The 26,427-nt window shown below is 39.2% G+C and overlaps 1 protein-coding gene across 2 annotated transcripts in view; it reads right to left on the bottom strand.

The window, feature by feature from the left end:
- The window catches only part of LOC129725769 (protein argonaute-2), a 126,712-nt gene that overhangs the window by 19,419 nt on the left and 80,866 nt on the right, over positions 1 to 26,427 (bottom strand). For both annotated transcript variants that reach the window (XM_055681944.1, XM_055681946.1), the window contains exons 4-7: positions 2,903 to 2,977; positions 464 to 1,079; positions 305 to 399; positions 12 to 234 (exon numbers count right to left, since the gene is read on the bottom strand). In XM_055681944.1, the coding sequence (XP_055537919.1) occupies positions 12 to 234; positions 305 to 399; positions 464 to 1,079; positions 2,903 to 2,977 (1,009 nt within the window). The remainder of the gene's footprint in view (positions 1 to 11; positions 235 to 304; positions 400 to 463; positions 1,080 to 2,902; positions 2,978 to 26,427) is intronic.

The raw sequence follows: 26,427 nt of genomic DNA, 5'->3' as shown, positions 1-26,427 counted from the left end.
ATGGAACTTACGATTGCATTTGTGCGGGTCGACGGGTCACATTGCAGACGCGGTACTTACGACGCATCGTACCGCAATGGGTGATCTCGATCTTAAGACCCTTGATTTCCTTGGTGAACTTCACCCGTTGAGAATCGGTTAACGGTTTGCGCTGCTCGTTGATATCTCTGATGTCCAGCACTTCGCACATGAACTCAATCACCGGTTGCGCCTTGTAGAAAGCAGTTGCCGAGACTAGGGAAAAGAGTCAATTGAGTTGAAGTTAAGAGATCGATCATGGTGGATGAAGTTTGCTACCACTTACCATCGATATTCAACATCATCTTCCACTGTGACGGACGTACGCTCTGGTGAAAACCGAACCAAACCTCACGGCCACCTCCCAATGGATGGTAGTAGCTAAAACAAAAATCGCTCCGATTGAAAATGGCAACCGATCAAATACTCACAAGCCCAGACTCACCCATCCGGTGAACTGAAGAAACTTCTACCGACCGGAGTGTACGTCATACTCGGCAGATGGCGCATAACCACATCCAACGCCAGAATCGCATCGTACGGAATCTGCCGGGTGCGACCCTCCAGAGCTTCCTCCAAATTGAACAGTGAAACCTGCGCCACCCACTTGATGGTGACGCGAAAAACGCGATCCTTACCCTCACCGGGTAGTGTTACTTCCAGCTCCACCCGATCGTTCCCGATTGGTAGGGGATCCCGGGTGTACAAATTATTCCGACCGTCGAAGACCGGTTTTAGTGCTCCGAACATCTTACTGTAAGCGTGAACCATCGTCTCGATAATCTCCCGGTTCACCTTCCGGGGGCACTTGTCTGGCTGAATGTTGATGTCATAATGGTGTACGAAGCCGCGGGGCATCGTAATTTGGAAGTGGTTGGCACGGAGCACGATCGGCCGACCTTCGCGGCCCAGATTCGGTCGCCTCGGACAGGTAAACACGGGCAGGTCTGGTGGAGCTGGCGGTGTTGCCGGTACCACCCCGAGAGCACTGGTAGCCACATTCTGCGCTCCGGCTGTGGTCGACACTGTTGTGGGATTCACGGTGGCACCAGCTGGAGGAGCTATTGGTGTTTTTGTTTTTTTTATTCACAAGTGTTCCGTTTTTTTTGAATTTAAATTTTGCGTAGAACCAATTACAAATGATGATTTTGTTATTCCATATCAAATAACAAAAGCAACAAAATGATTTAAAGTTTTTGTTATTCAAATATACAATACCAAAGCGGGAACAATGGGCAAGATTTATGGTGTTGGAAAAGAAACAAAAAGAAATGTTTTATATTAAAAATTTGCTTGGCACACGATAGCATGGCAGAGTTTGCTTCTGTCGGTGAATAACTCTTGATCAAGTTGTTAGTTGTTACTAATCCTCTGTAAAGCTATTTACAAAAATCCTCGCGAGCTAGCTCCTGTCGTAAGAAACATTATTGATATCAGAATCCATTCCTACTTCTACATTTATGTCCGTTAGACATAAGGTACCTGCTGTTTCTAGTCGATTGGACGATATAAATGAAAATGTTTATATACATGAATGATTAAAATGATAACAATTTAGGATCAATGCAACTGAATATTTAACTATTACTACCTACACGTTACGCTGATGTCAGAATGGCTTAGCCTAGAGAAAGGTGTCATTGCTTTGTTTTTATGAGTCATTATTACAACAATTGGTCCTTATTCGCATAAAGTTTTACGAGAGTGTCTTACTGCCGCGATGCATCCAGCTAAATGAACATATAAAAATTGGATTCAAAGCCCTTCTTGGTTTCGTTTCCTCTTCCTGCATTTCAATCGTGATATTATCGCTACGGAATATTATATTTAAGTAAAAATAATTCACTCTTAGTAAAATAATTTTATAGACTTTAATTCATTTACTACTAGACTAGGCCATTCGTTCTTCAGCATCTGAAAAGGCATTTTTTTATTGAAAAATGAAAGAAATAAAAACTAAAATAACACAATCACCAGCTGTTACTTCTGAACAAAAGTGCAATGATTCAAAAACAAATGTTTAATCGTTACTGTTCTCTGATATAGCTAAATTAGTGAACATATAAACTATATTATTCAAATATATGTATATACAGAACAAACAAGGAAAACAGAACGGACAGCGTACGAGTTTTAATATAAGAAACTTTAAAATCAAACAGTATAACACAACTGGAAATAAACCGAGCAATGTGTGTAACTTCCAATGAATACTACACAGTACAGTTCACAAACCGTACAGTTCACGGAACAGTAGTTAAGCCACAACTTGTAGTCTGCTAAGCAAATAAAAAAAACTAGTGATACCAAAAGAAAAAAAAAGTTGACTACACGACTCTCAATCTCTCCCATAGAATACACAAACGCAATGTCCACGAAATACGAAATCTATGTGTAATGGAGTGTGAAGCTCTAGTAAAACGTGCTCGTTTGATCGGAAATGACTGCGGAAAAATGATACTCGAGCTGGTGGTACTTCAGAAATTCTTTTATGACCAAATAAACTCTTAGCGACAATGTTTTCTGGAATGAAACCAAACAATGTCCAAAATCGAACGAAACATGAACTGTTGGTGGTCCCTGCTTATCGAGCTAATAAGGCACGCTGTGGTTTATGCAGTTTTGCTTAAAAGTTTAGCTTTTTCGAACAGTTTCATAAATAATTATCATTTTCATCATTCATGAGGAAGCTGATTTTGAAGCGGTAGAATCAGCTGCCGTTTTTGTCCGCTCCTAAGAATTTTGCAACCTAACTAACAATTTTGATCAAACATTCATAAACCAATTGGACAGTCTCTACTCTCTACTTGCGGCCGGCTCGCAATCCAATTAATGAACGTTCGAAAGAGTCTAAAATTTTAATTTTCAACAGTTGTCAGTTTACGTGAGAGTGTATCGAAGCTGGTCTGCGACTGAGTCGGACTTGGAGGCCTTGGCGGCGAAGTATTCCATGGTGTTTCTATAAAAGAAAGAAAAAAGAGAGAAAAAACAATAACAGAAAATCTTTTTCTTTACGATTTGCAACTGTGTACGTAGCGAGCGGCTGTTGCTGCTGGGTATGTCCGCTAAGCAAAAAAAACAAAAACAAAACGACAAACTTAGCCATACCCGCAAGACAATCCTCCTTCAACAACATCCCCCGCCAAATCCAAAACAGTCTACATAAATAAACAATCAAAACCAAGCATGTCTCAAAACTTACTTTAAACCACAGTTGAAACTAAAACTAACGATTTGAACCTAAAAGGGTACCTTACAGAAAAATCAAACAACACTGTCTATTGAGTAGACAGTGATAATTAGGTAATCGAATACAAACTAGTTTTCACAAGTAGATTGAAAGTTTTTATAACCGAATTCAACCTATTCGTCGGTACACATGAGTTTTTCCAAATTAAATAAGCTCATGCAAAGTCACACACAATTCCCATCTTTGTGTCCGACACTTGGGAAATGTCACTTTATTGATAACATAACTCAGCAAAAAAAAAAATTCACTCTGTTATAAGTTAATTCCTGTCACGCGTACGAAACAAAAAAAAAATACCAAAACCAAACCACAATCACAACAAAACCGGCCATGAACGATAAAGAATGGGAAAATATAAACATTCGCTTCGTGTTGTGCTGTTGCGCGAGTGGAGAAAGAGTCGATGACCTAAAAATAAAATAACATCCACACATCTGTGACGCCGAAAAATGACGACGGTGACGCCGCCGTCGGAACGGGAACTGCCGCGTGCGCTAGGTTCGAACACACAGGCGAGCGCCACAAAAGTGTTTCAAGGATACAGGCCCATTATTCGGTCAAACAAACCACCTTGTTTTTGCACCAGTCACAGGCTGCGGGGCAAGCGACGATGACGACGACGATGACGACGACGACGACGTCGACGGCGTCGGACGACAAAAGAGGGTAAAGTTAGAACTGCAGGCGAGAAACGGACCTCAGGCGGGTGGAATTATTATGGAATAGCGCAGTAGCCAATTGAAGAATGAAGTTCAAATGAGGCCACACCAACTATGGATGGTGTGGTGATATTTTGCGCTTCGCTGCTGCTAAACAGACCGAACCGAACCGCAGCGGGTTGAAGTCTTGAGTGAATTGAATAAACTGTCCATTGACTATAGAGATGGACTGCTGTGGGAAAGCTTTGTTAACTGACTTAAAGCTTACCTTCTAATAAAGTTTTCATTATCATTGATCATTGATGCACTATTTATAAATACCAGATAATGGAGAATAAAACGGCGCTTTCATCCGTCATTAACCTATTTGGTTAGGGAGAAAACATGACATTCCAGGTAACCAATGATTTCTTATGGTTCCTGAAATTGTATTCATTCGAGGTAAGCGTTTTTCAAAAATATTTTTGTTTCTAACTCGACATTTCTGACCCTCCGCTGATTCCCTTCTCACAATGTTTTTTTCCCCTGAGCATACTATCAAGTCTGGTTGGAGTTACCGTTAAAAAAAATCGAGTAATGCTGCCAATGCCACAAGAACGAGCCTGGCCAGTTCTAACTGCGTCTCAAAAAAAAACTGTCAGTAAACCCATTTGTTGCTCCATCAAACAATTTTTTTGCGACGTTACATTATGCCTCGCCGAATATGTAAATTTTACTTGAGAAACACGAATTGAATCCACCAGAAGTTATGTGAAATTAAACCTAAGTTTTTTTTCTACTGAACCTGTGATATACCACAACTAAGTTCGAATGATCTTTTATGGTCAAACTCACACCCCGTCGAACTAAGTGTTCACCTTTCTGTTGTTGACAGTTTTGGCGCTTCTAATTCCAACCCCTTGAAGCTATAAGGTAATGTATCATGACCAGGGTGAATCATAGTTGGATAGAAAAATGTATCATAATCGGATCTTACTTCTGAGATTTCAAGCGATTTATCACTTCTCGTGCTGTTGAGCAGAAACTTTATTTTTATGTTCATTCTGCCTATAAGTAATGCCAGAAAAAGTAATATATTTTTAATAGAAGAATTCTGGCTATTTCCATTACGCATCGAAACATAAGTCGCATTATGGCAGTGGTTCTCAACCGCGGTCCCTTTTACTAAGCACAGTGAGTTTCGCAGCCCCCTTGAAAAGCACAAAAAAACGTAAAACTAATTCAGGATACAAGTTTCGTGATACGAGAAGGTGTTTGTATTTCTCGTATCGTCCCACATCGGCTTTTTTTCTAATTTATTTCCTGTCTTGATTTCAATTTCTAGAATCAACCCTTCCGCTATTGAGAACCTTCACAACAAATTAGCATGGTTCACACCTGGGACAGGCGCTGCAAACTTTCACTGTCATGAAAGGATTTTCAGTTGAAATTGAAATCTTTGAATTTAAATTGTCAACGAACTAGCTGAGACTGAAAGAGACTTTCAGCTCCAATCAGTTGACAGTGATAGCAGCATTTCTGTGATTTCGCACACGCTGTGTTCCTTTAGCGATGTTTATGCGGTTGAGAATGTAGATGCTTGTATAGTTCATCGACTTCATGCAATGAGTTGGCTCAAATCAAATAATTTCGACATTAAATCAGTCAATTTTTTCAATGACCAGACTTTCATTGAAAATTGACACCGCTGACGCTGAAGGTCGTTTCAACTAGAGACAGTGAAAATGCGGTTTTTGTCATTTTTGTTAGCAGTGTCGAAAATTTGCAGCACTGCCTGGGAGAGAGAAACGGATACAAAGCTGTAGGAGTGTCAAAATGAACCAGAATGAGCTGTCAATTTGAACCAGGAAAAGAAAATGCATCTTTTAGTAACAAGAATTGTAATAACTCAAAAGTATCGCGTTGCTTGAAAAATATTCAACGCAAATATTTTTTGTATTCAAAATATATAAAATATATAAATATATAAAATAATAAATTTCATCATTTCAATTCAGAAATAATCATGTCAGCGTACTTCGATTATTAAACTTGCGATTTCTGGATTTGCGGCTTGGACCAAGCTTTGTTTAAAATTTAAGGAATCTCTCAACCAACTGCTTTTTTATGTAGCAAGAATTTGGCAGTTGCACCGGTAACTTCATCAGTGATTTTTGTGAAAGTATATTTGCATTTTTTATACCGTGGACTTATCCGAAAAATATTCATCATGATAAAATCCATACACGCAACGAAATTAACAATGTCTGCTGAAACATAATATTTCTGTCCTTTGGTAAGCTACCAGTATTGAAAGCTTACCCATTTTTAAGGCATTTCCGTTGTTTAAAAGTGTCAGCAATGTTTGCCGGTAATTTCTTTTCGGAATACTCCCTGCGTGACGTCGAATGTTGACCTTCGTATCACAAAATAGTGAGCTATAAAATTGGAATATTCTTGCAATTGCTTCTCACCCCAAGAAACTGCCTCTCAGGTTACGCTCTCCTAACGTTTGCGGTAAAAAAATGGACAAAAATTGTCGATTTTTCATGGGTCACCTTTAATCGAACTGACGAAGTGAGTAGTCATGCATCATCAATCATATTAGCCCATGAATTAGCAAAAAAATGGACTGCTCTATCAGTCAAACTCTAACTGTGATGGCGAAAATAGTAAAATTACTCTGTTCATAAGTGTGCGCGTTCAAAGGACGGTACCCCGCCGCGTCGAAAACGGACATCGTGCGACACTTTGTGGACGCCGGGTATGCCCATTTCGGCATCTACAACATCTTGACACTATTGGACAACGATCAGAGCATCGAAAGAAAGCCCGGTTCCGGACAGCCAACGACCCTGAGCGACAAGAAGCTTCAAAGGATGCTGAAGAGGAAGACCGAGGGAAAAGAGGCTAAATCGCTTAAACGCTAAAACAGTGAAAAAGTATCTGGAGAACATGGACATACATGTCAGGAAGCGGCAGGCCCGTCCACTGATCTCGGAGCTGCTGGCAATGACGCAGCGACAGCGGTTGAATAAGATGGTCAAGTCGATTTTCCCGACGAATCGCGACGTGGCAGTGATGATGGACGACAGGACCTATCTCACCCTGGATGGCAACGACTGGCAGGGCACGTCGTATTTCACTTCTCCCACGAAAGAAGTGAGCTCCGAGATGAAATTTATTTAACACAGCAAGTTCCCCAAGAAGGTGCTGCTGTGGCTGACAATCAGTGAGAAGAGGATGTCAAAGCCGCTCTTTTTTCGCTCCGGGCTGGCCGTGAACGGGGAAATTTATAGTACGAAGTGCCTGCCAGAAGTTGCGTCGTTCATCAAGAAATACCATAAGGGCGAAGACACGGTGTGCTGGCCAGATTTGACGTCGACCCACTACTCGAAGCGATCGTTGAAGGTGATGGAGCGGCTGAATATCGATGTGGTACCGAATTCAGCGAATCCACCGAATGTCCCGCTGCGTCCCATCGAGAATTCCTGGGAAAGCTTGGAGCGCAAGATCTATTCCAACAATTTTGTCGCGAAAACGGAGGAGGAATTAATAAAAAAAAACGAAAAAAGAGCTTAAAAACATGCCTAAACACATGTTTTCGTCCGCCATGGCGAATGTTCCGATTAACTGCCGGAAGGCCGCTCGCAGTGCGTGGATTTTTTTCGTAAATAAGGTAATATAATTACCAATAATGGGAAATTTATCCAACTCAATTATCTGTCTTAGTTTTTTTTTTCATCACCATCTGAAAAAGTCCATTTTTTACCGCAAACGTTACTCGGACAGTGCCCTGTGAATAGACCGATGAATATCCTGAGGTCTTACTCATTGATCCTTGTTAGCGCGAAGCTCTTCTCGCGGTTTGACTTTATGAATCTTTTCAACTGTCGTAATTCGCTTATGAAATCCCAATTTGCTTTGATTGTCGCTTTTTCCCATTCACCAAGTTCAACGCTCGGTGGGACTCCATAAAAAGGTTCTAGACTAACAGTTGTCCCCGTGGTTCTGTGGTTAGCGATATCGGTCGGCTAGCTCTCCCATACGGTTGTGATATCGGGTTCCATTCCCGATCAGGTCGAGGAACTTTTCGAGCTGGAAATTTTCTCGACTCAGCACTGGGGCACGGTGTATCGTTGTACCTATCCTACAACATGCAAAATGTGCCGAAAACAATATCGATAACGAATTCTCTCAACTAATCTAGTTGATCGAGACCGCATAAGCCCCCAGGCTAGCGTGCGATATTGTTTTTACTAACAAAATTAGTGATGACCCTTGTCTAGCTAGTAAGCTCCGTCGGTTTCACAGTAACCAGAAACCCAATATAAATTAACTTGGCTTTTCTTGGTCAGCTGTCAGAGCGATAGGATGCATTCCCACACTAGTTTAGAGTGGCATTCCGCCGCTCAAAGGTGAGAGTCGCACTTCTGTTGCCAATCGTCTGCTGCAACGAGAGCCTGTTGCTGAGGATACGCAGACAGCCCAAGCCAGCATCACCACTGATAGCAACCGTCCGCCAATTGGAACTAAACTAGACCGCTTAAGGACGCGTCGTCCACAACGTGAGCAGCGTACACTGCGTTTAGGTCAGTGTCGGAGATTCAACAAAGGTCAGCTATCTGTCGCGCTGATCCAACAACCATAGATCCACGACACCAGGCTTAGCCAACAGAAACAGTAAGTTGATCTATTGCAAGCAACAGTGAAATCCTAGGACAGCAATTCCATTGAACAGAAATAATAAATTTGTTTTTATTACAGAGTACATCCAACGGGATTTGGTTGTCATTGCGGTGGAAGTCGCAACAACTAACAGCACACAAGTCGTTGCCTCCGCCTATTTTCCGGGGGATCCATTTTCCTGGTTCGACAGTAATTTCCGATCGAACACTGGAGCTACATAACCTCGGATCCAGACGCACGACATCGCGTGACTCCGCAGTGCTCTTTGTGCTTTTGAGCCTATGAAGTCACCAAAACCGGATGACATATTACCAATCTTTTTGCAAAAATCGGACAGGGTCATAATGTCCGAACTCACCACCCTAGTTTCATTCCGGGACTTATCCCGGACAGCGGAACGTCAAGATGATGTTCTTACCAAAACCAGACAAAAAAGACAAAACATTACCCAAAACTTTCAGACTGATAAGTCTGACGTCAACTCTTCTCAAAATGATGGAAAAAATAACGGATAACTACATCCGCAGTGAGTTTCTGAAGGAGTTACCCTTGTATAAGCATTAATATCCTTATCAACAAGGTAAAACTACTGAAACCGCTTTGCATTACCTAGTAACGAAGATCGAGAAGTAACCGAAATACTTATGTTTCTTATTTTAATGACTATAATGCAAGTCAAGCTATTTTTATTTTATTTTTTTTTTTTTTCGAGCAGTAAATGTGGAGTTGACGGTTGAAAAATGTACTAACTGGGAAAATAGTTAGTTCAGGGCTAGTAGCGAACTTGAAGCAAAATAATAGTGACTTTAGTGACTTTTTTCATTAAAATAGTGACCAAATAAAGACTAAATAGTGACCAAAAATATACAAAAGAGGGTTTTAAAATTTATTGTTGAACCATAAATGAATTAAATTTTATCTGAAATTTATGTCTTTAGAACATAGGATGTGCAATGATTTGTTCTCATAGAAAAAAAGTCTTACTAAAATCTGTATCATAATTTCACATTGAAATGGTTGTAATAACACCTTGTTCAATATATTCGAATACAAGTTTCCGAGTTATAAGTGTTAATGAAAGTACGTGAACGAATGTATGCACTCTCGAATACGCATTGGTGTGTTGGTGGTCTGTCAGTTGTATTTAGTTCTTGATGTGCGATATAACAAATCCGGAAAGTCGTAGTAAAACGATTTTTGGTCAGTGACGGCCCTTGCACAATATTCAAACATCTCAAATTATGTGAAGCTAGGCGAGATTTCGTTTATTAAACCATCGAATACAAGGAAACATTCTCTTTGGGGGATCGTTGAAAATTCTGTCGGCCACGATCTGCAAGTCGTGAAATTGTGACTGTTATGAAGAAGCGTGTCCGGCGAAATGATAACGTTCAGTTTGTAATTCCCACCCATCTGAGTATATCTATTGAATAGGTCCACAATATTTTGGCAACTCGCACAACAACTCGCTGTTCGCGAGTTCATTGTTTCTGATAAGAAACTGTTTGGCCTGGAGTGTGATTGGTTACACAAAACAATCGAATGTGGGCAGCAGCAAGAGACAACATTTCAGAGTTCTAAAGGAGTGTTCGTCGATTGCAGAGTAGGGGAACAACGGGCAAGACGGTCACCCTAAGGAAATCATTCATTATTCTACTCGAAACACAACATTTCAACCAACGATATTCATAATATTCGACATTGACTAGTGCTTTTCATGAAATAATGCAAACTTTTCCTTTTAGAGTGATTTTATATTAGTTTTCACTAAAATAAAAACAGTCTCGAAAACCACTATTTCACAACGTGCATATGAAACGGACCGGCTGTGCTGGTAAGACAGACCTATGAAAGACTATAGCAAATTTCTTTTCTATACGGGACGACGCGCTGCGCAAAAAAGCACGTGTTGGAAGCTTACCGTCGGCTGCGCCGATGTAATCGTTCACATCATTTACATGTAGTATATTTACGGCTTTTAACAATGTTTTTAATGATGATTTTTGTTTCAAATGAGAGTTTATGACTTTAGGTCTCATATCGCATGCTAAGAATGCTGACAACAGAATAATAAATGGTGCTATTGTCGTTTCCTCAGACTGCTCATTTTGCTAACACAACATCTGACCGTCTTGCCCAAGAGGAAAACATTTTTTTGGATCGATGTGATTTCCAAAAAAATAATATTTTCTCTAAATTATCTTCACCCACGTGTCTCAAATATGCTCAGTTATTCCAATGTCATTGAAAACTATATTTTTCTGAAGTTTTACCGAAACAGAAGCTTAAATTCGACACGGCCAAAACTACATCTCATTGCTTTGCTGTTGAGGGTGAGCTTACTTTGATTATTTCTACTATTGTTTCAATCTATACTAACTATTGTTTCAATCTACATAATATCTCGAAACTCAGGATCCTGTTGGTATGTAACTGGCATAACTATAATTTACATGCCATCACATCCAACATCAATCACAGCATCAAATTTATCCAAGCAAATCTCCATCATGCAAAGGGGGCTAGCGCAGTACTTTGCAAGAGATTCGCTCAAAGCAAACTGGATATTGCTTACATCCAGGAGCCATGGTCGTATAATGGAAAAATACTGGATCTTGACATTAAATCGTGTAAGTTAATATATGACCAAACACAGCAATCTCCCAGGTGTGCTATTGTTACTAGCAAAAAAATAAATATTATGCCTATTACAGAATTTATTAAACGTGATATTGTGGCGGTAGCTATACAAATCTCCACCACACGTGGTAAAACTGAAATCTACATAGCTTCGGCATATTTTCCTGGAGACATAGACGAGGCGCCTCCACCAGAATTTTTAGCATTCGTGTCATTCTGAAAAAATCAGAACAAAGCATTCATCATAGGTTGCGACGCAAATGCACATCATACAGTATGGAGCAGCCGATATTAACAAAAGAGGTGAGTGCCTACTAGAATACATAGCTAAAAATAATATAGATATTTGTAATAAAGGGACTGACTTCACTTTCATGAACTCCATAAGACAAGAAGTCTTGGATTTAACCCTTTGCAGTAACACCCTTTCGGAAAGAATACATAATTGGCATGTCTCCAATGAAGTATCCTTATCCGATCACAGACATATTTTATTCGAATACAAAACAAACGACATTATCAAAGAAACTTTTAGAGACCCCAGAAAAACGAACTGGGGGCTATACTATTCTCATCTATTAGCGGGAGGCAACTTCCCAAATGATATTATAACCACAAACAGAGAACTTGAAAATGTCTCTGTTCAAGTAACAAATAGAATCATCCAAGCGTATAACAACAGTTGTCCGATCAGGATTCGATCAACAAACAGGGATGTTCCATGGTGGAACACCAGACTAGATAATCTAAGGAAGCAGGCACGAAAAGAGTTATATCGCGCAAAGCGCACCTCACAGTGGGATGCATATAGAACAGCTCTTACTACGTACAACAAAGAAATAAGGAAATCTAAACGTAAAAACTGGAGGCACACATGCGAAAATATCGAGAGTACTCCAGTGGTTGCTAGGTTACAAAAAGTTCTTCCACAAGATCATTCTAATGGCTTAGGCACTTTGAAATATAACAGCGGAGCTTTCACTTCCACCGCCACAGAAACTTTGAACCTAATGATGGAGGTACACTTCCCAGGATCCTCACCAGTCGTGAGCGAAAGTGCGACTTCGTTGGAATCATACACTGGATCAGAAACGACCAGCATAATTAATTCCAATGAACCCAATGAAATTGTAGGTGCAGCTGGGCAAAATATGACCAGAGAGCATTCGCAAGATCTAGCAAGTCGTATTTTTACTCACGCGAGAGTTGAATGGGCAATAAATTCGTTTGCACCATATAAATCACCAGGTTCTGACGAAATCCGTCTTATCATGATTCAAGAGGGCAAAGGAAGCTTAACCTCTTGCTTAACTGAGATGTTCAAAGCAAGCTTAAGGTTAAAATATATTCCAAAAAGCTGGCGCCAAGTTCGTGTTGTCTTTATTCCGAAAGCTAATAAAAAGGACAAAACGAGTCCAAAATCGTTAAGACCAATTAGCCTTTTGTCATTCATGTTGAAATTGATGGAAAAACTCATCGATGACTATATAAAGTCAGAATATCTGAAGCCAAAACCTTTGAATAAATATCAATTTGCTTATCAGCATAACAAATCCACAGTAACAGCACTTCATGCACTAGTAACAAAAATTGAAAAAACATTCGAAGCCAAAGAAATTATGCTAGCAGCATTTCTAGACATCGAAGGCGCTTTTGAGAATGCATCCTATAATTCAATGAAAGGTGTTATGATAAAACGTAGCTTCGACAAAACTATCGTTGACTGGATATTTGAAATGTTACAAAAAAGAGAAATAACTTGCAATCATGGAGGCTCAACAGTCACAGTAAGGACTGCAAAAGGATGCCCACAGGGAGGGGTTCTCTCACCCCTGTTGTGGTCATTAGTGGTTGATGAACTGTTGACACAACTAGAATCACAGGGTTACGAAGTAATTGGTTTTGCGGACGATATAGTAGTTATAGTTCGTGGAAAATATGAGCATGTAATCAGAGATAGACTCCAAGATGCTCTAAATTTAACTACAATGTGGTGCAAAAAAAGAGGGACTTACGATACATCCAAAGAAAACTAACGTTATTCTATTTACACGCAGGAAAAAAATCAAAATTCCTGACTTATGTCTCAATGGAACGAAATTAGAACTTTCTCAAGAAGTCAACTACTTAGGAGTAACTCTAGACAGCAAATTAAACTGGAGCTTACATATGGAAAAAATAATAAATAAGGCTACAAGTGCCTTATGGATCAGTAAAAAAACCTTTGGTAACAAATGGGGATTGAAGCCAAAGATGATCTATTGGATCTATACAGCTATCGTTAGACCCAGAATATCATATGCGTCCTTAGTATGGTGGCCAAAAACAAATGTCAGGTATGCTCAAAAGAAGCTGGAAAAGTTGCAAAGTTGGAAAGTCCATCACTGGAGCAATTCGAAGTACTCCTTCAAAGGCACTAGATGCTATGTTAAGCTTACTGCCATTGCATCTATTTGTACAATTAGAAGCAGAAAAAAGCGCACTAAGGCTACAAAGAACAAAAAAGTTCCTTGAAGGAGACCTTAGGGGACACCTCAGTATACTTGAAAATTTCAAATTCAGTGCAATGTTATCTCAGGATGACTGGATGGATAGGCAGTACAACTTTGAACGACTATTCCAAGTGACTGAGCCAAGTCGCACTGAATGGGAATCAGGTGGGCCTAGCATTCAACCAGGCTCAATAGTGTTCTACACGGATGGCTCCAGGTTAAACAAAAGGGTTGGCGCTGGGGTGGCAGGCCCTGGAGTCAATCTATCAATACCTATGGGAGAGTGGCCAACAGTATTTCAAGCAGAAATACAGGCAATAATTGAATGCGCTACAATTTGCTTACGACGTAACTATAGACATACAAATATATGCATTTTTTCGGATAGTCAAGCTGCACTAAAAGCACTGAAATCCGTTTCCTGTTCTTCGAAATTAGTATGGTATTGTATTCAATTGCTACAGCAGGTGGCTAGAAATAGTAAAGTAAACTTATTCTGGGTACCTGGGCATTGCGGCATTGAAGGGAATGAAAAAGCTGACCTGTTGGCGAGAAATGGATAAATGCAGTTGTTCATAGGGCCAGAACCGTTTTGTGGGATCTCAGAATGTGCCCTCAAAATGGAACTTAAGAAGTGGGAACAATTAATGATAGAAAACATTTGGAAAAACAATAATTCAGCTCGACAATCGAAAAAATTTATTGCACCCCAAAAAACAGTAACCCAGCGATTGCTCAGTATCTCAAAAAAAGACTTATGTACCTTCAGTGGCCTTGTAACGGGACACTGCCCAAGTAAATATCACTTTAAACAGATAGGTAAATTGCAAAATGATGCATGTCGCTTTTGTAACCTAGATAAAGAAACCCCGGAACATTTATTATGTGACTGTGAAGCACTCTCTCAAAAGAGGAAGCAATTCTTTGATAAACACTTAATACAACCATTAGATATCTGGATGACTTCTCGCAATAAGGCAGTGAACTTTATTCGTTCAATAATACCTTATTGGGACGATGCCTATATTCAGCAAGTGGAAACCATTCAACCTAATAGTGGTACGACACCCTGATAAGGCTTACATCAAATAGGGGCCCGCCACAAAAGATCAAATCTCTGGTCGCAGTGGAAAATGTACCCAACAGGAAAAAAAACTGGCATAACTGATTTGTGTTAATTTCAATGGTTTATATAGAAATGAGCAACGGTCCGACTTGCTCGGCCTGTCCGTGTTGCCCGTTGTTCCCCTACAGCTTAAGTGATTATCTCGGGAACAATTTGCAAGCGAGTACACTTCCTCTGATTTTCATTTACAAAGACGCCGAATTTAATGCTGTTTATTATAAAACGGTAGTTTTGGAAAAAAAACGTTACCCCGTGTCTTCGAAAACTCTTCAGAGCTAACTACTTTATGTTCTAGCAAGACGGTGCATCAGCGCATACTGCGAACTTGACTCAAGGTTGGTATAGGGACAATTCGAGGAACTTTTTGAGAAGAAATAAATTGCCGTTAAGTTCACCTGATCTCAACTCAATAAACTTTTTTTTTACAAAATCTTCAACTTGCAAAGCGGTTAAAGCGGTTATCCAGAAAATCTGGGAATCCGTGCCGCCTGTGACAGCTTCGAAAAGCGTTTGAAGTTGGTTGAAGTAACTGAGGGAGGGGTTTTTCAAAATATATTAAAAATAGCATTGTTCGTTCCGAAAATCTGCAAAAACAATACAAAGCCTGTTTGTCCCATCAATGATTTTCCACGCATATTTAACCCACTTGACATTTTCTTCAAATTCGTCCCACAAAACACTCGTTTGTTTGATCTGGAGCATGGGACAAATATGCGTAGAACGGGTTATCATTATGGAATTTCGAAATGGTATCTGGTAAACACCGGTAGTGTAGGTTCGGATGATTGAAAGCAAAATCCTACGAATTGAGACCTGAACACGACTATGCACAATATAAGCTTTTGAATCCACTTCAACCAGGAGGAACAACAGTTGATTTGAGACAAGCAAATCAAACTACAAACGTTATTTCACGCACAACACTGGTTTAAGACGCGAGTAGCTTGTAGAATAAACCTTTACATGCCTTTGCAGCTCTTAGACAATTCGTTCGTAACTATTCTGCACTGTTCACTTCGATGCGAAATTTAAAAACATTGCCTGGCATGAAACTTCAATGATGGAAAAGTTCACAAAAATGCCTTACAAACCAACTGTCCGAATATTCTGTAAATGAGAAGCAAGCTTTCTAAAGTATGTTACAATACAACAATAGTTAATTTATACATTTAAAGCTAAAAAGTGAATTTAGTGACCATTTTGTCGTAAAATAGTGACTTTAGTGACTTTTTATCGTAAATAGTGACTTTTTAGTGACTAGGCTCAAAATAGTGACAAAGTCACTAAAAAGTGACTCACTACTACCCCTGTTAGTTAGAAATTTACGAAAAATATAGTCCAGCGGGACTGGCACCCAAAACTTCTAATCTCCGGTCAGATGCGTTTCCGCAAGACTGAAATATAAAGACCGACTTCAGCCATGCTGTGCTGTGCTGCCACTGTATCTCCATGTGAAGAAGGAAGTCGAGCTTGGTGCACTTTGGCTGTGAAGATATGACGATGCTCAAAGGTGACCTTAGCATCCTTGGCAGTATATGATTGAATGGAAGTGACGTTTCATACAGAATGATGACACAGATCGCTCAATGTTTCTACACGGATGGCTCAAATATCGGATCCCAGACTTAATCAGTGGTCTACGGACCAGTTATGAAGGCCATAGTAAGTGGCCAACCGTCTTTCAAGCAGAGATATACGCAATATACATACGATATGACGATATGTCTGAAGCGCATCTATAGACTTAAGACGTGCCAAAATCGGAATCTTCAGACAGTAAGGCTACACTACTGGCATTTAAGCCTGTCACATGTGGTTCCAAACTAATCTGGGAGTGCAGTGCCGGTCACTGTAGGATCGAAGGAAATGAACATGCCGACAGCCTAGCAAGACAATTATCTGCTCAACAATTTATTGGACCTGAACCGTTTCTGGGTAACTGAAAACTTGGAAAAATCTAGAAATAGTATCTTATTGGCAACACGCGCAGGGTTGTAGACAAGCTAAACAGTTTATCTACCCCAACCTTGCGGTTACCAAAAGGCTACTTAGTTTAGTTCGTAGTGAACTACGCATCACCGCAGAACTCCTCACTGGACACTGTCTTGTTCTTTATCATATAAATAAAATCGGCAAAGTCCCAACCGACAATTGCCGCTTTCCAACGCAGAGCTCTGCGCATCTGCGAAGCTCTTGCTTCGTTGAGGTTTAACTTTTTCGAACGTTACCTCTCTAATCCATACCAGATATGGAGCACCAATCCAAAACGATCACTGATTTCATCAATCATGTAGTTCCGAATTGGGGCACAAGTTTACAAACAATTAGCTCAACTCCATCAATAAGTTCTAGCATCTTGTAATCTGTGTAAAGCAATCGGGGTCAGCTACAAAAGACAACCATTCCTGTCGCAGAGGCCCAATGCCCTCCAGACATACAAAAAACACCGCGCCCTCCCAGGACTATTTGTATTGCGAAATAAGTTACATTATCAAATGCTCCCGCAATATCAAGGAAAGCTGTAAGGGAAATTTCTTTGGCCTGAATGGGTTTTTCGATTGTTTCCACTAACCTGTGCAATGCGTTGATTTGTTATTTTGATAATCAAATTAAAATTCACCTTAATTATACCCTATATGATGATCACTTAGTTTTTCCATAGTTTTTAAAAAGATAGCTGTTAGGCGAACTGGACTGAAAGCTTTCGGGAATTTCGTATCTCGTCTCCTCTAACTGTGGTTAATCTTCAACTAGTAGGGATGTAGTTTAGCATTAGGCTCACCTTACAAATCTCCTCAATGACTGAAATAAGGAATTGCTTGCTCTTCTTGTGCATAACTGGCTGTATTCCATGCATCCTCAGAGACTTGTATAGTTGGAAGGTATCGATTGCCCAAAGTGATTGTTGAAGGGCCGAAATCTGCTCGCTTGAAAAATGCGGCTTTGATTGCCATCACGCTATTTTTGTTCGCTTATAAAAACACATAGCTTAAGAAAAAAATGTAATAACAACAATATCACACGCTAGCCTGGGGGTTGATGCAGTCTCGATCAACTAGATTAGTTGAGAGAATTCGTTATCGATATTGTTTTCATCACATTTTGCATGTTGCAGGATAAGTACAACGATACACGGTGCCCCAGTGCAGAGTCGAGAAAATTTCCAGCTCGGAAAGACCTGATCGGGAATCGAACCCGATAATGTAATAGCAAGTTTTAAATTTGTTAGATTGTTTTACAATACAGGAGTTGTATGGAACTCAACGTAAGAAGTTTGTAATTCAGCGTAAAGAGTTTGTCTTGACAAGCCCGTGATCGTGGAATAATAGAATAAAGCCATTCGATGTTAAGTGGTCGTCACGAGCGTCTTACGAAAACTTCTCAATTTTTTTTAATGCATTGGGCTAACAAGAGAAAAGCCTTCACTAAGTACAATAATAAAATATGCAATCAGAAAAGAACCTGGGCCAAACTTGCGAAAGTATAAATAGCACACCTGTAGATGCATAGAACGCTCACCAAAAACCAGTAGGCTTCTGCTTGAGTTCGGCCCTAAGACAGAGATATTACTGACAATGAGATTTTGACGAACTGTGTTCCGAGCAGAGAAAATTGAAGAGGAAATATAAACACACAAATATTTGCATTTTCTTTGATAATAGAGTGACACAAAAGACACTGCGTGCTTGCAAATGTACATCAAAAATTGCCTATGAATGCATGCTTTTATTACGGAATCTATGTCAAACTCTATCAATTTGTACTGGGCTCCAGAGTACTGCCGCTTTGAAGGCAACGACGATATGTATAAACAAGATTCTAACTCACGGTTTGTTTTTAAAGTTGAATCGATTTTTGCTGAGATAGGAGGTTAAAAGAATCGAAGACAGCAAACCTAATTTACACAGCCAAAGAAAGAATGTAACAAATTAACGAATATATTACTCCCATGAAACATAAAAATTCTATCTCAAATCAAATGTACCCCCGCAAACATGAGACTTGGACGAAATTTACGACGTTGAGGCAATTTATAAATACGTTCATAATAAGCGTACGAATTACATTTTTACAATCGATTACCATAATAAATTATTTCTAGTTAACGTTAACCTCGACCTTTTTTATTGAATATTCTCATATTCGGGAATTGTACAAAATATCACATTGAAAGTACGCCGAAGCTAAACGTTTGGCAAAATAGTTAGCAGTTATTCGTTCCAATTTTTTCAAGCATGCATATTTTCCGAATCAAAGGGGGGTAGCTTATATTCGCATATATGTTTAAATTAATCTTTTAAACTTCCACAAACCCCACTTAAACTGGCCTTTTAAAATTGACTGGAAAAGATTACAGTAAAAGCTGTTGCTTCTCCCCAACAGCAAACGATTAGGAAACAGCTCATATTCGTGAGTCATTCAAATTTTACGAAGGGATGAATAATCCCACTTAGTACATGTAAAGCTGCAGCAGGTGCACGCATTTTCTGGTTCAGGTCATTCTCTCGGTGGTGATGTTATTCCAGGTTGTAGCAAAGTGCAGCCCCCCCCGTAGGGAACCTTGCAAATGCATCAGATCAGAAGCGTTGACTCAACATAAAATACACCCCTCGTAGGTGTGTTAGTGCATTGCTACCTATTAGCACACAAGAGGGCGAACGGGTTGCTGATTTCTATTATGGCTGTCAGAAATTTAGTAAACAAATTCACTGTCCCAGCGGGTCAATCCCCATTCAAAACTAACTGAAACGACTGGAATCCTATTTCTCTAGCACGAAACTACAAAAATAGATTGCATTGTTTGTAATCGGTACCCGTAAATTCGGATGGGAAAATGATTTTGGTTGGTCAATTTTCATTTGATCATGACTAGAAGAAACGAACGCACGCACACACAAGCAGCTTGAATGCACAGTTTCACGAACGCACACATCCTTGCACACAAAACACATTAGTACACAAAATACACAGGGAAACGGGTGCAAAGAACGTGCAAACATAGCAATATAGTTTCAATCTGTCCATCTTCTTCTGGACCATTTCTCTTCCGGAAGCAACATTCACCAGGTCCGCAAAAATTAACTGTCCTTTGGTTGCATTCCCATGGCAGATAATTCACTTTTCTGTACAATCTGCTTCGTTCTGTTCCGCTGCATTCACTGCACACGCACGCACACAGCAAACCAACCACCAATCGAACACGCATACAAGCACAGCCGAGACAGAGCAGCCACAGGAAAAATGGGGGAAGATTATTTACAGATTCCCCAGCTCCGAAAATCGCACTTTTTTCAATCGGGCCAAAACCCTACTTACGTTGTCCTACGGGGTACATTGTTTATCGCTAATCACACCCGGGCAGTTGAACGAACTTTTAGAGGCACTCGCGTAAATTGAAGCGAAACGAGAACGACCGAATTTTCCACTTTCCGTCGCGCGAAACAACACGCACGTCTGGCAGAGCTGATGAACTCGTCGCAAATTTCGTATGGCGATCAACCCACAAAACGGGACTGCACCAGCAACCAGGCACAGACACTCTGGTCGCGTTTTAGACCAGTTGCGAAGACAAAGAAAACCATAAGTCGCACAACAAACAGGGGCACATCGAGGGGCAAAAGTAGTACCGCTGCAAAAAAAACTTTTGAACAGTAAAATCCAGGGATACCAAATGTGCAGATTTGTCTGCAAAACGCAGATTTTTGGAGTCCGTGTGCAGATTTTTATTGATTTGCAGATATTTGCAGATTTTCCACGGTTTCTGCAGATTGTTGTCAGAGTCTCCTTATATTTGCGCAGATTTTCTTAAAATGTGTGCAGATTTTTACAGACTTTTGTCTGCGCGAGCGAATTTCTTTTGAGATTTTGTTCAGATTTCGAGCACATTTTTCCGGTTTTGCGAGCAGTTGCAGACATTTTTCAAAAACATCTGGCATCTCTGGTAAAATCATTTATAGGAGAAGAAACGATCAATTAAAATTCAATTAAACTAACGTGGGATATGAAAACAAATCAAAGCGGTATTATAGCATAGAGAAAAACTTTTGGAAGATCACAGAACTCTCGGTTGTACAAAGGAATAAATTCTTTCAATTCGATGCCAAGACAGGTAAAACGTGCAGCAACAATGATGGAGTTTGAAAGGTTTTGTATTTCACACATAAAGTCTGTTTTGTAGACAGATTATATAGAATTTTTTGTAAATTAATGACGAAGATTGTAAAATTGATGTATTGTTTTTTTAATTAATTGGGTAAACTAAGTTATTATGTTCACTGATGATGATGGATTTTTGTTTGAATTAGTTGTATAATATTTAATAGTAGAGTTTAAAAAAGAGTCGGCTACACATGTTTGAGCCACGCGCGCGTAGACTGACATAGGCAATCTGGGTATTGAGTACATCAGGATTAAACCCCTGAAATTGAAACAAAAAGCATATGGGGTTGGAAAGTTGCTTCTTGGTATGAAATAGCATATATGCTGTGATTCTGATTTTTGATATTTATCTGTTTTTACGATTTTGAACTAGGGTTGGGAGAAAAAACTGAAAAGGCTTGGGTTTTCCTGTGGACTGTAAAGCTCGTTATCGAGAACTATAGTATCACAGGATCTCTATCGTAGTTTTGGATCGTTATCCAGAATCAATTCTGATTAGTTATCACTCCTGAATGTTAGGTTCAATTCCTAACCAAGTCCAGATAATTTTCGGGTTGGAATCGTTCTGGATGAGCCTTGGATCCATGATGGTATTGAAAAATCGTTTTTTTTATACTCATTGTTAAATTATTGGTATTCTTTTGAATGGTTACTATGTCTGTATTAATAACCAGTCCGTTATTTGTTTGCCAACTGGTTACATTGTATGACTCTATATAATATCTTACTTAGATAAATCGACCAGCTAAAACCGATGTAGGGGTATGAGGTGGGACCATCATCATCATCATAGGTATTTAGAAAATAATATTACATATCTTAAGGTTAGTTAGGTTATCAAGATATGATGATTTCTATTGAAATATTTCGAGCAAAGACGAACATTATAGAAAATTGTGATCAATCACAACTCAAACTTAATTTTCTTTAATCCCGGTTTGTCGTGCTTAATTCAAAGTGCAAAATATATCTTTATCGTTCTCAAGGCCGCATTATCCAATTAATTTGTTTGAACTTATCAGTTTTTCAAATTTATCTAACTTTTGGTATTGTTATTTATTCTACAGAGAAGTTTTTTTCGCTTCACGCATTAAACTGTCGAACTAAATAAAATGTGTTTTCATAGTATCGTGCACTTTAATCCCTGATACCGATAAAACGTGTCTAATACTTTTACTTACTCAAATATTTTTCTCAGGTATTCTAAAACAGCCTTTTTCGAAAAGTACTCTAAAATAAAGTACTTCTATGTAAAGTGTTTTATAAAAAAGAAGGGTAAAAAATTTAATATTTTTTTCTCATAATAAACCAAAGAAATTGGCAAAATATATTAGTGCCATTTTGAAAATTCCTCAACAGTGAATATCTGAAGTAGAAATTTAGTAAAGTGTTTTAGCAATCAAAAAAACCTAAATTAATCCACCTAGCGGTCAGACCCAGCCTTTCTCATTCAACTTTCATTTGTAAAAATAGATTTACATGAACTTCAATCCAATAAATGTATATTCACTCTTCAGGTTCTAAAATATTGATGTTGTAATCTATACATATAAAAATGCAGTCAAGTCTGTCTGTCTGTCTGATCCATATAGGCTCGAAAACTACCGAACCGATCGACGTGAAAATTTGTATGTAGGGGTTTTTGGTCCCGATAAAGGTTCCTATGATAGTTTGAGACCCCTCCCTCTTCTGGAAAGGAGGGGTCCAATACAAATGAAACATACATTTCTGCACAACTCAAGAACAAACCAAGCAAATGAAACCGAATTTGGCATGTGGATGTTTTAAGGGGTAACTAATATAATCCATAATCCATAATTGTTGGATGAAACACAAATTTGTGCACATCTCGAGAACTAATCAACCAAATGAAACAAAATTTGGCAGGTAAATGTTTTTAGTGGTAACAAATATGTACATAATGGTTTGAAACCCGACTCCCTCTTCTATAAGGGAGGGATCCCATGAAAATGAAACACAAATTTCGCACAGCTCAAGAACCAATCAAGAAAATACAACCAAATTTGATGTGTGAATGTTTTTAGAGGTATCTAATATATCCATGATGGTTTGACGCCCCTCCCTCTTCTGGAAGTACATGTTTCTTCACAAATTTTTGCACATCTCGCGAACTAATCAACTAAATGGAACCAAATTTGGCATGTGAATGTTTTTAGAGGTAACAAATATGTTCTATAATCGACCTCAGACAACATTTTGGATTGTAAGATGGCAACTTCCGGTTTCTGGAAAACAGCCGAAAATGGTGGATTTTCACCCAATATCCGGATCTAGAATAATACACAGGAGCTAAAATCGACCACAGATAGAATTTTAAATTCTAAGATGGCGACTTCCGGTTTCTGAAAACAGCAGAAAATGACCAAATACCACCCAACATGAGTTTTTCTTTAACCAGTATGCCGTTCAAAATCCAGAAATTGTCTCCAAATGCCATTATGAAATCCAAAATGGCGACTTCCAGTGTCGGAAAAACAGCGGCAAATGACCAAATACCACCCAATATGGGTATTTCCGGAACCGTAATGATGCACTGGAGCCATAAATCGACTTCAGACAATTTGAATTGAATTGTAAGAAAGCAACTTCCGGTTTCTGGAAAACAGCCTGAAATGGACGATTCCCATTAAATATTAGTATTTCTGGAACCAGAAAGATGCACAGAAGCAAAAAATTGATCACAGACACAATCTTGAATTTTAAGATGGTGACTTCCGGTGTCTGGCAAACAGCCGGAAATGACCAATTACCATTCAATATGAATGTTTTCGGAACCAGAATTACGCCCGGATGACAGAAATTGATTTCACAGGCAATTTTAAAGTCCACAACGACTTCTTTCGGCTTCTGAAAAACAGTCCAAAGTGACCAAATATCACCCAATATGAGTTTTTCTTTAAGCAGTATTCTAAATACCATTTTGAAATCCAAGATGGCGACTACCGGTTTGTGAAAAACAGCCTAAAATAAACAAATACTATCCAATATGAGTAACATGAGTGAGATTAAACAGTCTTCAGAACACGTTTCTTTTAATAACTTTTGAACCACAAGTTCAATCTTTATGAAATTCAAAACTTAAGGGTTTTCTAGGTAGCCCGTTCTTTTGAGACCAATTTTGTTCAAATCGGTTGTGTAGTTTCTGAGATATTGATGTTTCATAATTTTCACATTTTTAAACATAACCTCTAAACTAAAAATCCGATTACAATAAAATTCAATAGGGTCTTATGGGGCAACAAGACCTTCCATTTGCAATTAATTTCATGAAAATCGGTCCAGCCATCTCTGAGAAAAATGAGTGAGAATAAAAATCTGCACATACACACACACACATACACACACACACATCCAGAAAATGCTCAGCTCGTCGAGCTGAGTCGAGTGATATATGCCATTCGGCCCTTTGGAGCACTTTTATACTTTCGGTTTTGCAAGTGATTGCTATACCTTTCTAGGAGAAAGGCAAAAAATGTAAGGTTTCTCAATAATCAATTAGACATTATTTACATATGCTTTTTGGATTGAATATCATTATCAATGACAAGTGTGTGGTGACATACATATTAGTGTAGTTTCATTCGGACCACAGGCAAGAAAACCGCAGGAAATGCAAGGAAAATAAAACATTTTTCAAAGCTGCACCGGCCGTGGTCGGAAAATGAGTTCCAAAATTAGTTACAACACTTTGGAGCACCTAAAAGTGCCTGGTTCAGATGATTCTTGTTTTCTGGTTACTCTGGGCAGAATTTCCAGCTATTTTTTGCACTTCAGCAACCCACTTAACAGCCGCCAGATATACGGGTGAAACCCGGCACGAGACGACCGTACTATTTCACCTTTTCATTTTGATTTTCGAATTAGGCACCTAATTTCCAGATAGACGTTGTCCTACGTTGGAAAATGAGAGCAATATAAACTTTTAATATATTTTCATTTATATGTAAAAGTGAGAAAAGCCGAAAAAGTAGAAATAATAAATAAGATTTTAAAGATAAAACCTAAATTAATCCACCTAGCGGTCAGACCCAGCCTTTCTCATTCAAACTTTTATTTGTAAAAATAGATTCACATGAACGCTTCAATCCAATATATGTATGTCACTCTTTAGGTTCTAAAATATTAATGTTGTAATCTATACATATAAAAATGTAGTCCGGACTGTCTGTCTGTTTGATCCATATAGGCTCGAAAACTACCGAACCGATCGACGTGAACATTTGTATGTAGGGGTTTTTGGTCCCGATAAAGGTTCCTATGATAGTTTGAGACCCCTCTTCTGGAAAGGAGGGGTCCAGTACAAATGAAACATACATTTCTGCACAACTCAAGAACAAACCAAGCAAATGAAACCGAATTTGGCATGTGGATGTTTTAAAGGGTAATAAATATGTCCATAATGGTTCGACGCCCCTCCCTCTTATGGAAGCACATGTTTCTTTACAAATTTCTGCACATCTCGCGAACTAATCAAATAAATGGAACCATATTTGGCAGGTGAATGTTTTTAGTGGTAACAAATATGTTCCATAATCGACCTCAGGCAACATTTTGGATATTGTTTTTGGCACATTTCGCATGTACAACGATACACCGTGCCCCAGTGCTGAGTCGAGAAAATTTCCAGCTCGAAAAGATCCTCGACATCGCTAACCACAGAGCCACGGGGACCACAAGAAAGATACACAGGAGCTGAATTCGACCACAGATACCATTTTTAATTCTAATATGGCGACTTCCGGCTACGGAAAACCAGCGGCAAACGACCAAATACCACCCAATATGGGTATTTTCGGAATCGTAATGATGCACTGGAGCCACAAATCGACTTCAGACACCATTATGAATTGTAGGATGGCCACTTGTGGTTTCTGGAAAACAGCCGAAAATGGCCGATTTCCGTCTAACATGAGTATCTCCGGATCTAGAATGATACACAGCAGCTGAAATCGAAAATGATCAAATTACACCCAATATGGGTGTTTTTTCAACCAGAATGACGCTCAGAGGCCAGAAATTATATTAAATACCATTTTGAAATCCAAGATGGTGACTTCCGGTTTGTGAAAAACAGCCTAAAATAACCAAATACCATCCAACATGAGTATCTCTGGAACCAGAATGATGCAATGAGCTAACAATTGACTTCAGGCACCATTTTGAATCACTAAACGGCAACTTATAGGAAACAGTCGAAAATGACCAAATAATACTCAACATGGATATTTCCGTAATCGTATTGTATGGTGCCGATAAAGGTTCCTATGATAGTTTGAAACCCCTCCTTCTTCTGGAAGGGAGGGGTCCCATACAAATGAAACATAAATTTCTGCACAGCTCAAGAACAAACCAAGCAATTGAAACCGAATTTGGCATGTGGATGTTTTAAGAGGT

The sequence above is a fragment of the Wyeomyia smithii genome, chromosome 2 (assembly GCF_029784165.1).
Source record: "Wyeomyia smithii strain HCP4-BCI-WySm-NY-G18 chromosome 2, ASM2978416v1, whole genome shotgun sequence".
Taxonomy (NCBI): Eukaryota; Metazoa; Arthropoda; class Insecta; order Diptera; family Culicidae; genus Wyeomyia; species Wyeomyia smithii.
This window is presented reverse-complemented; position numbering and strand designations above follow the sequence as displayed.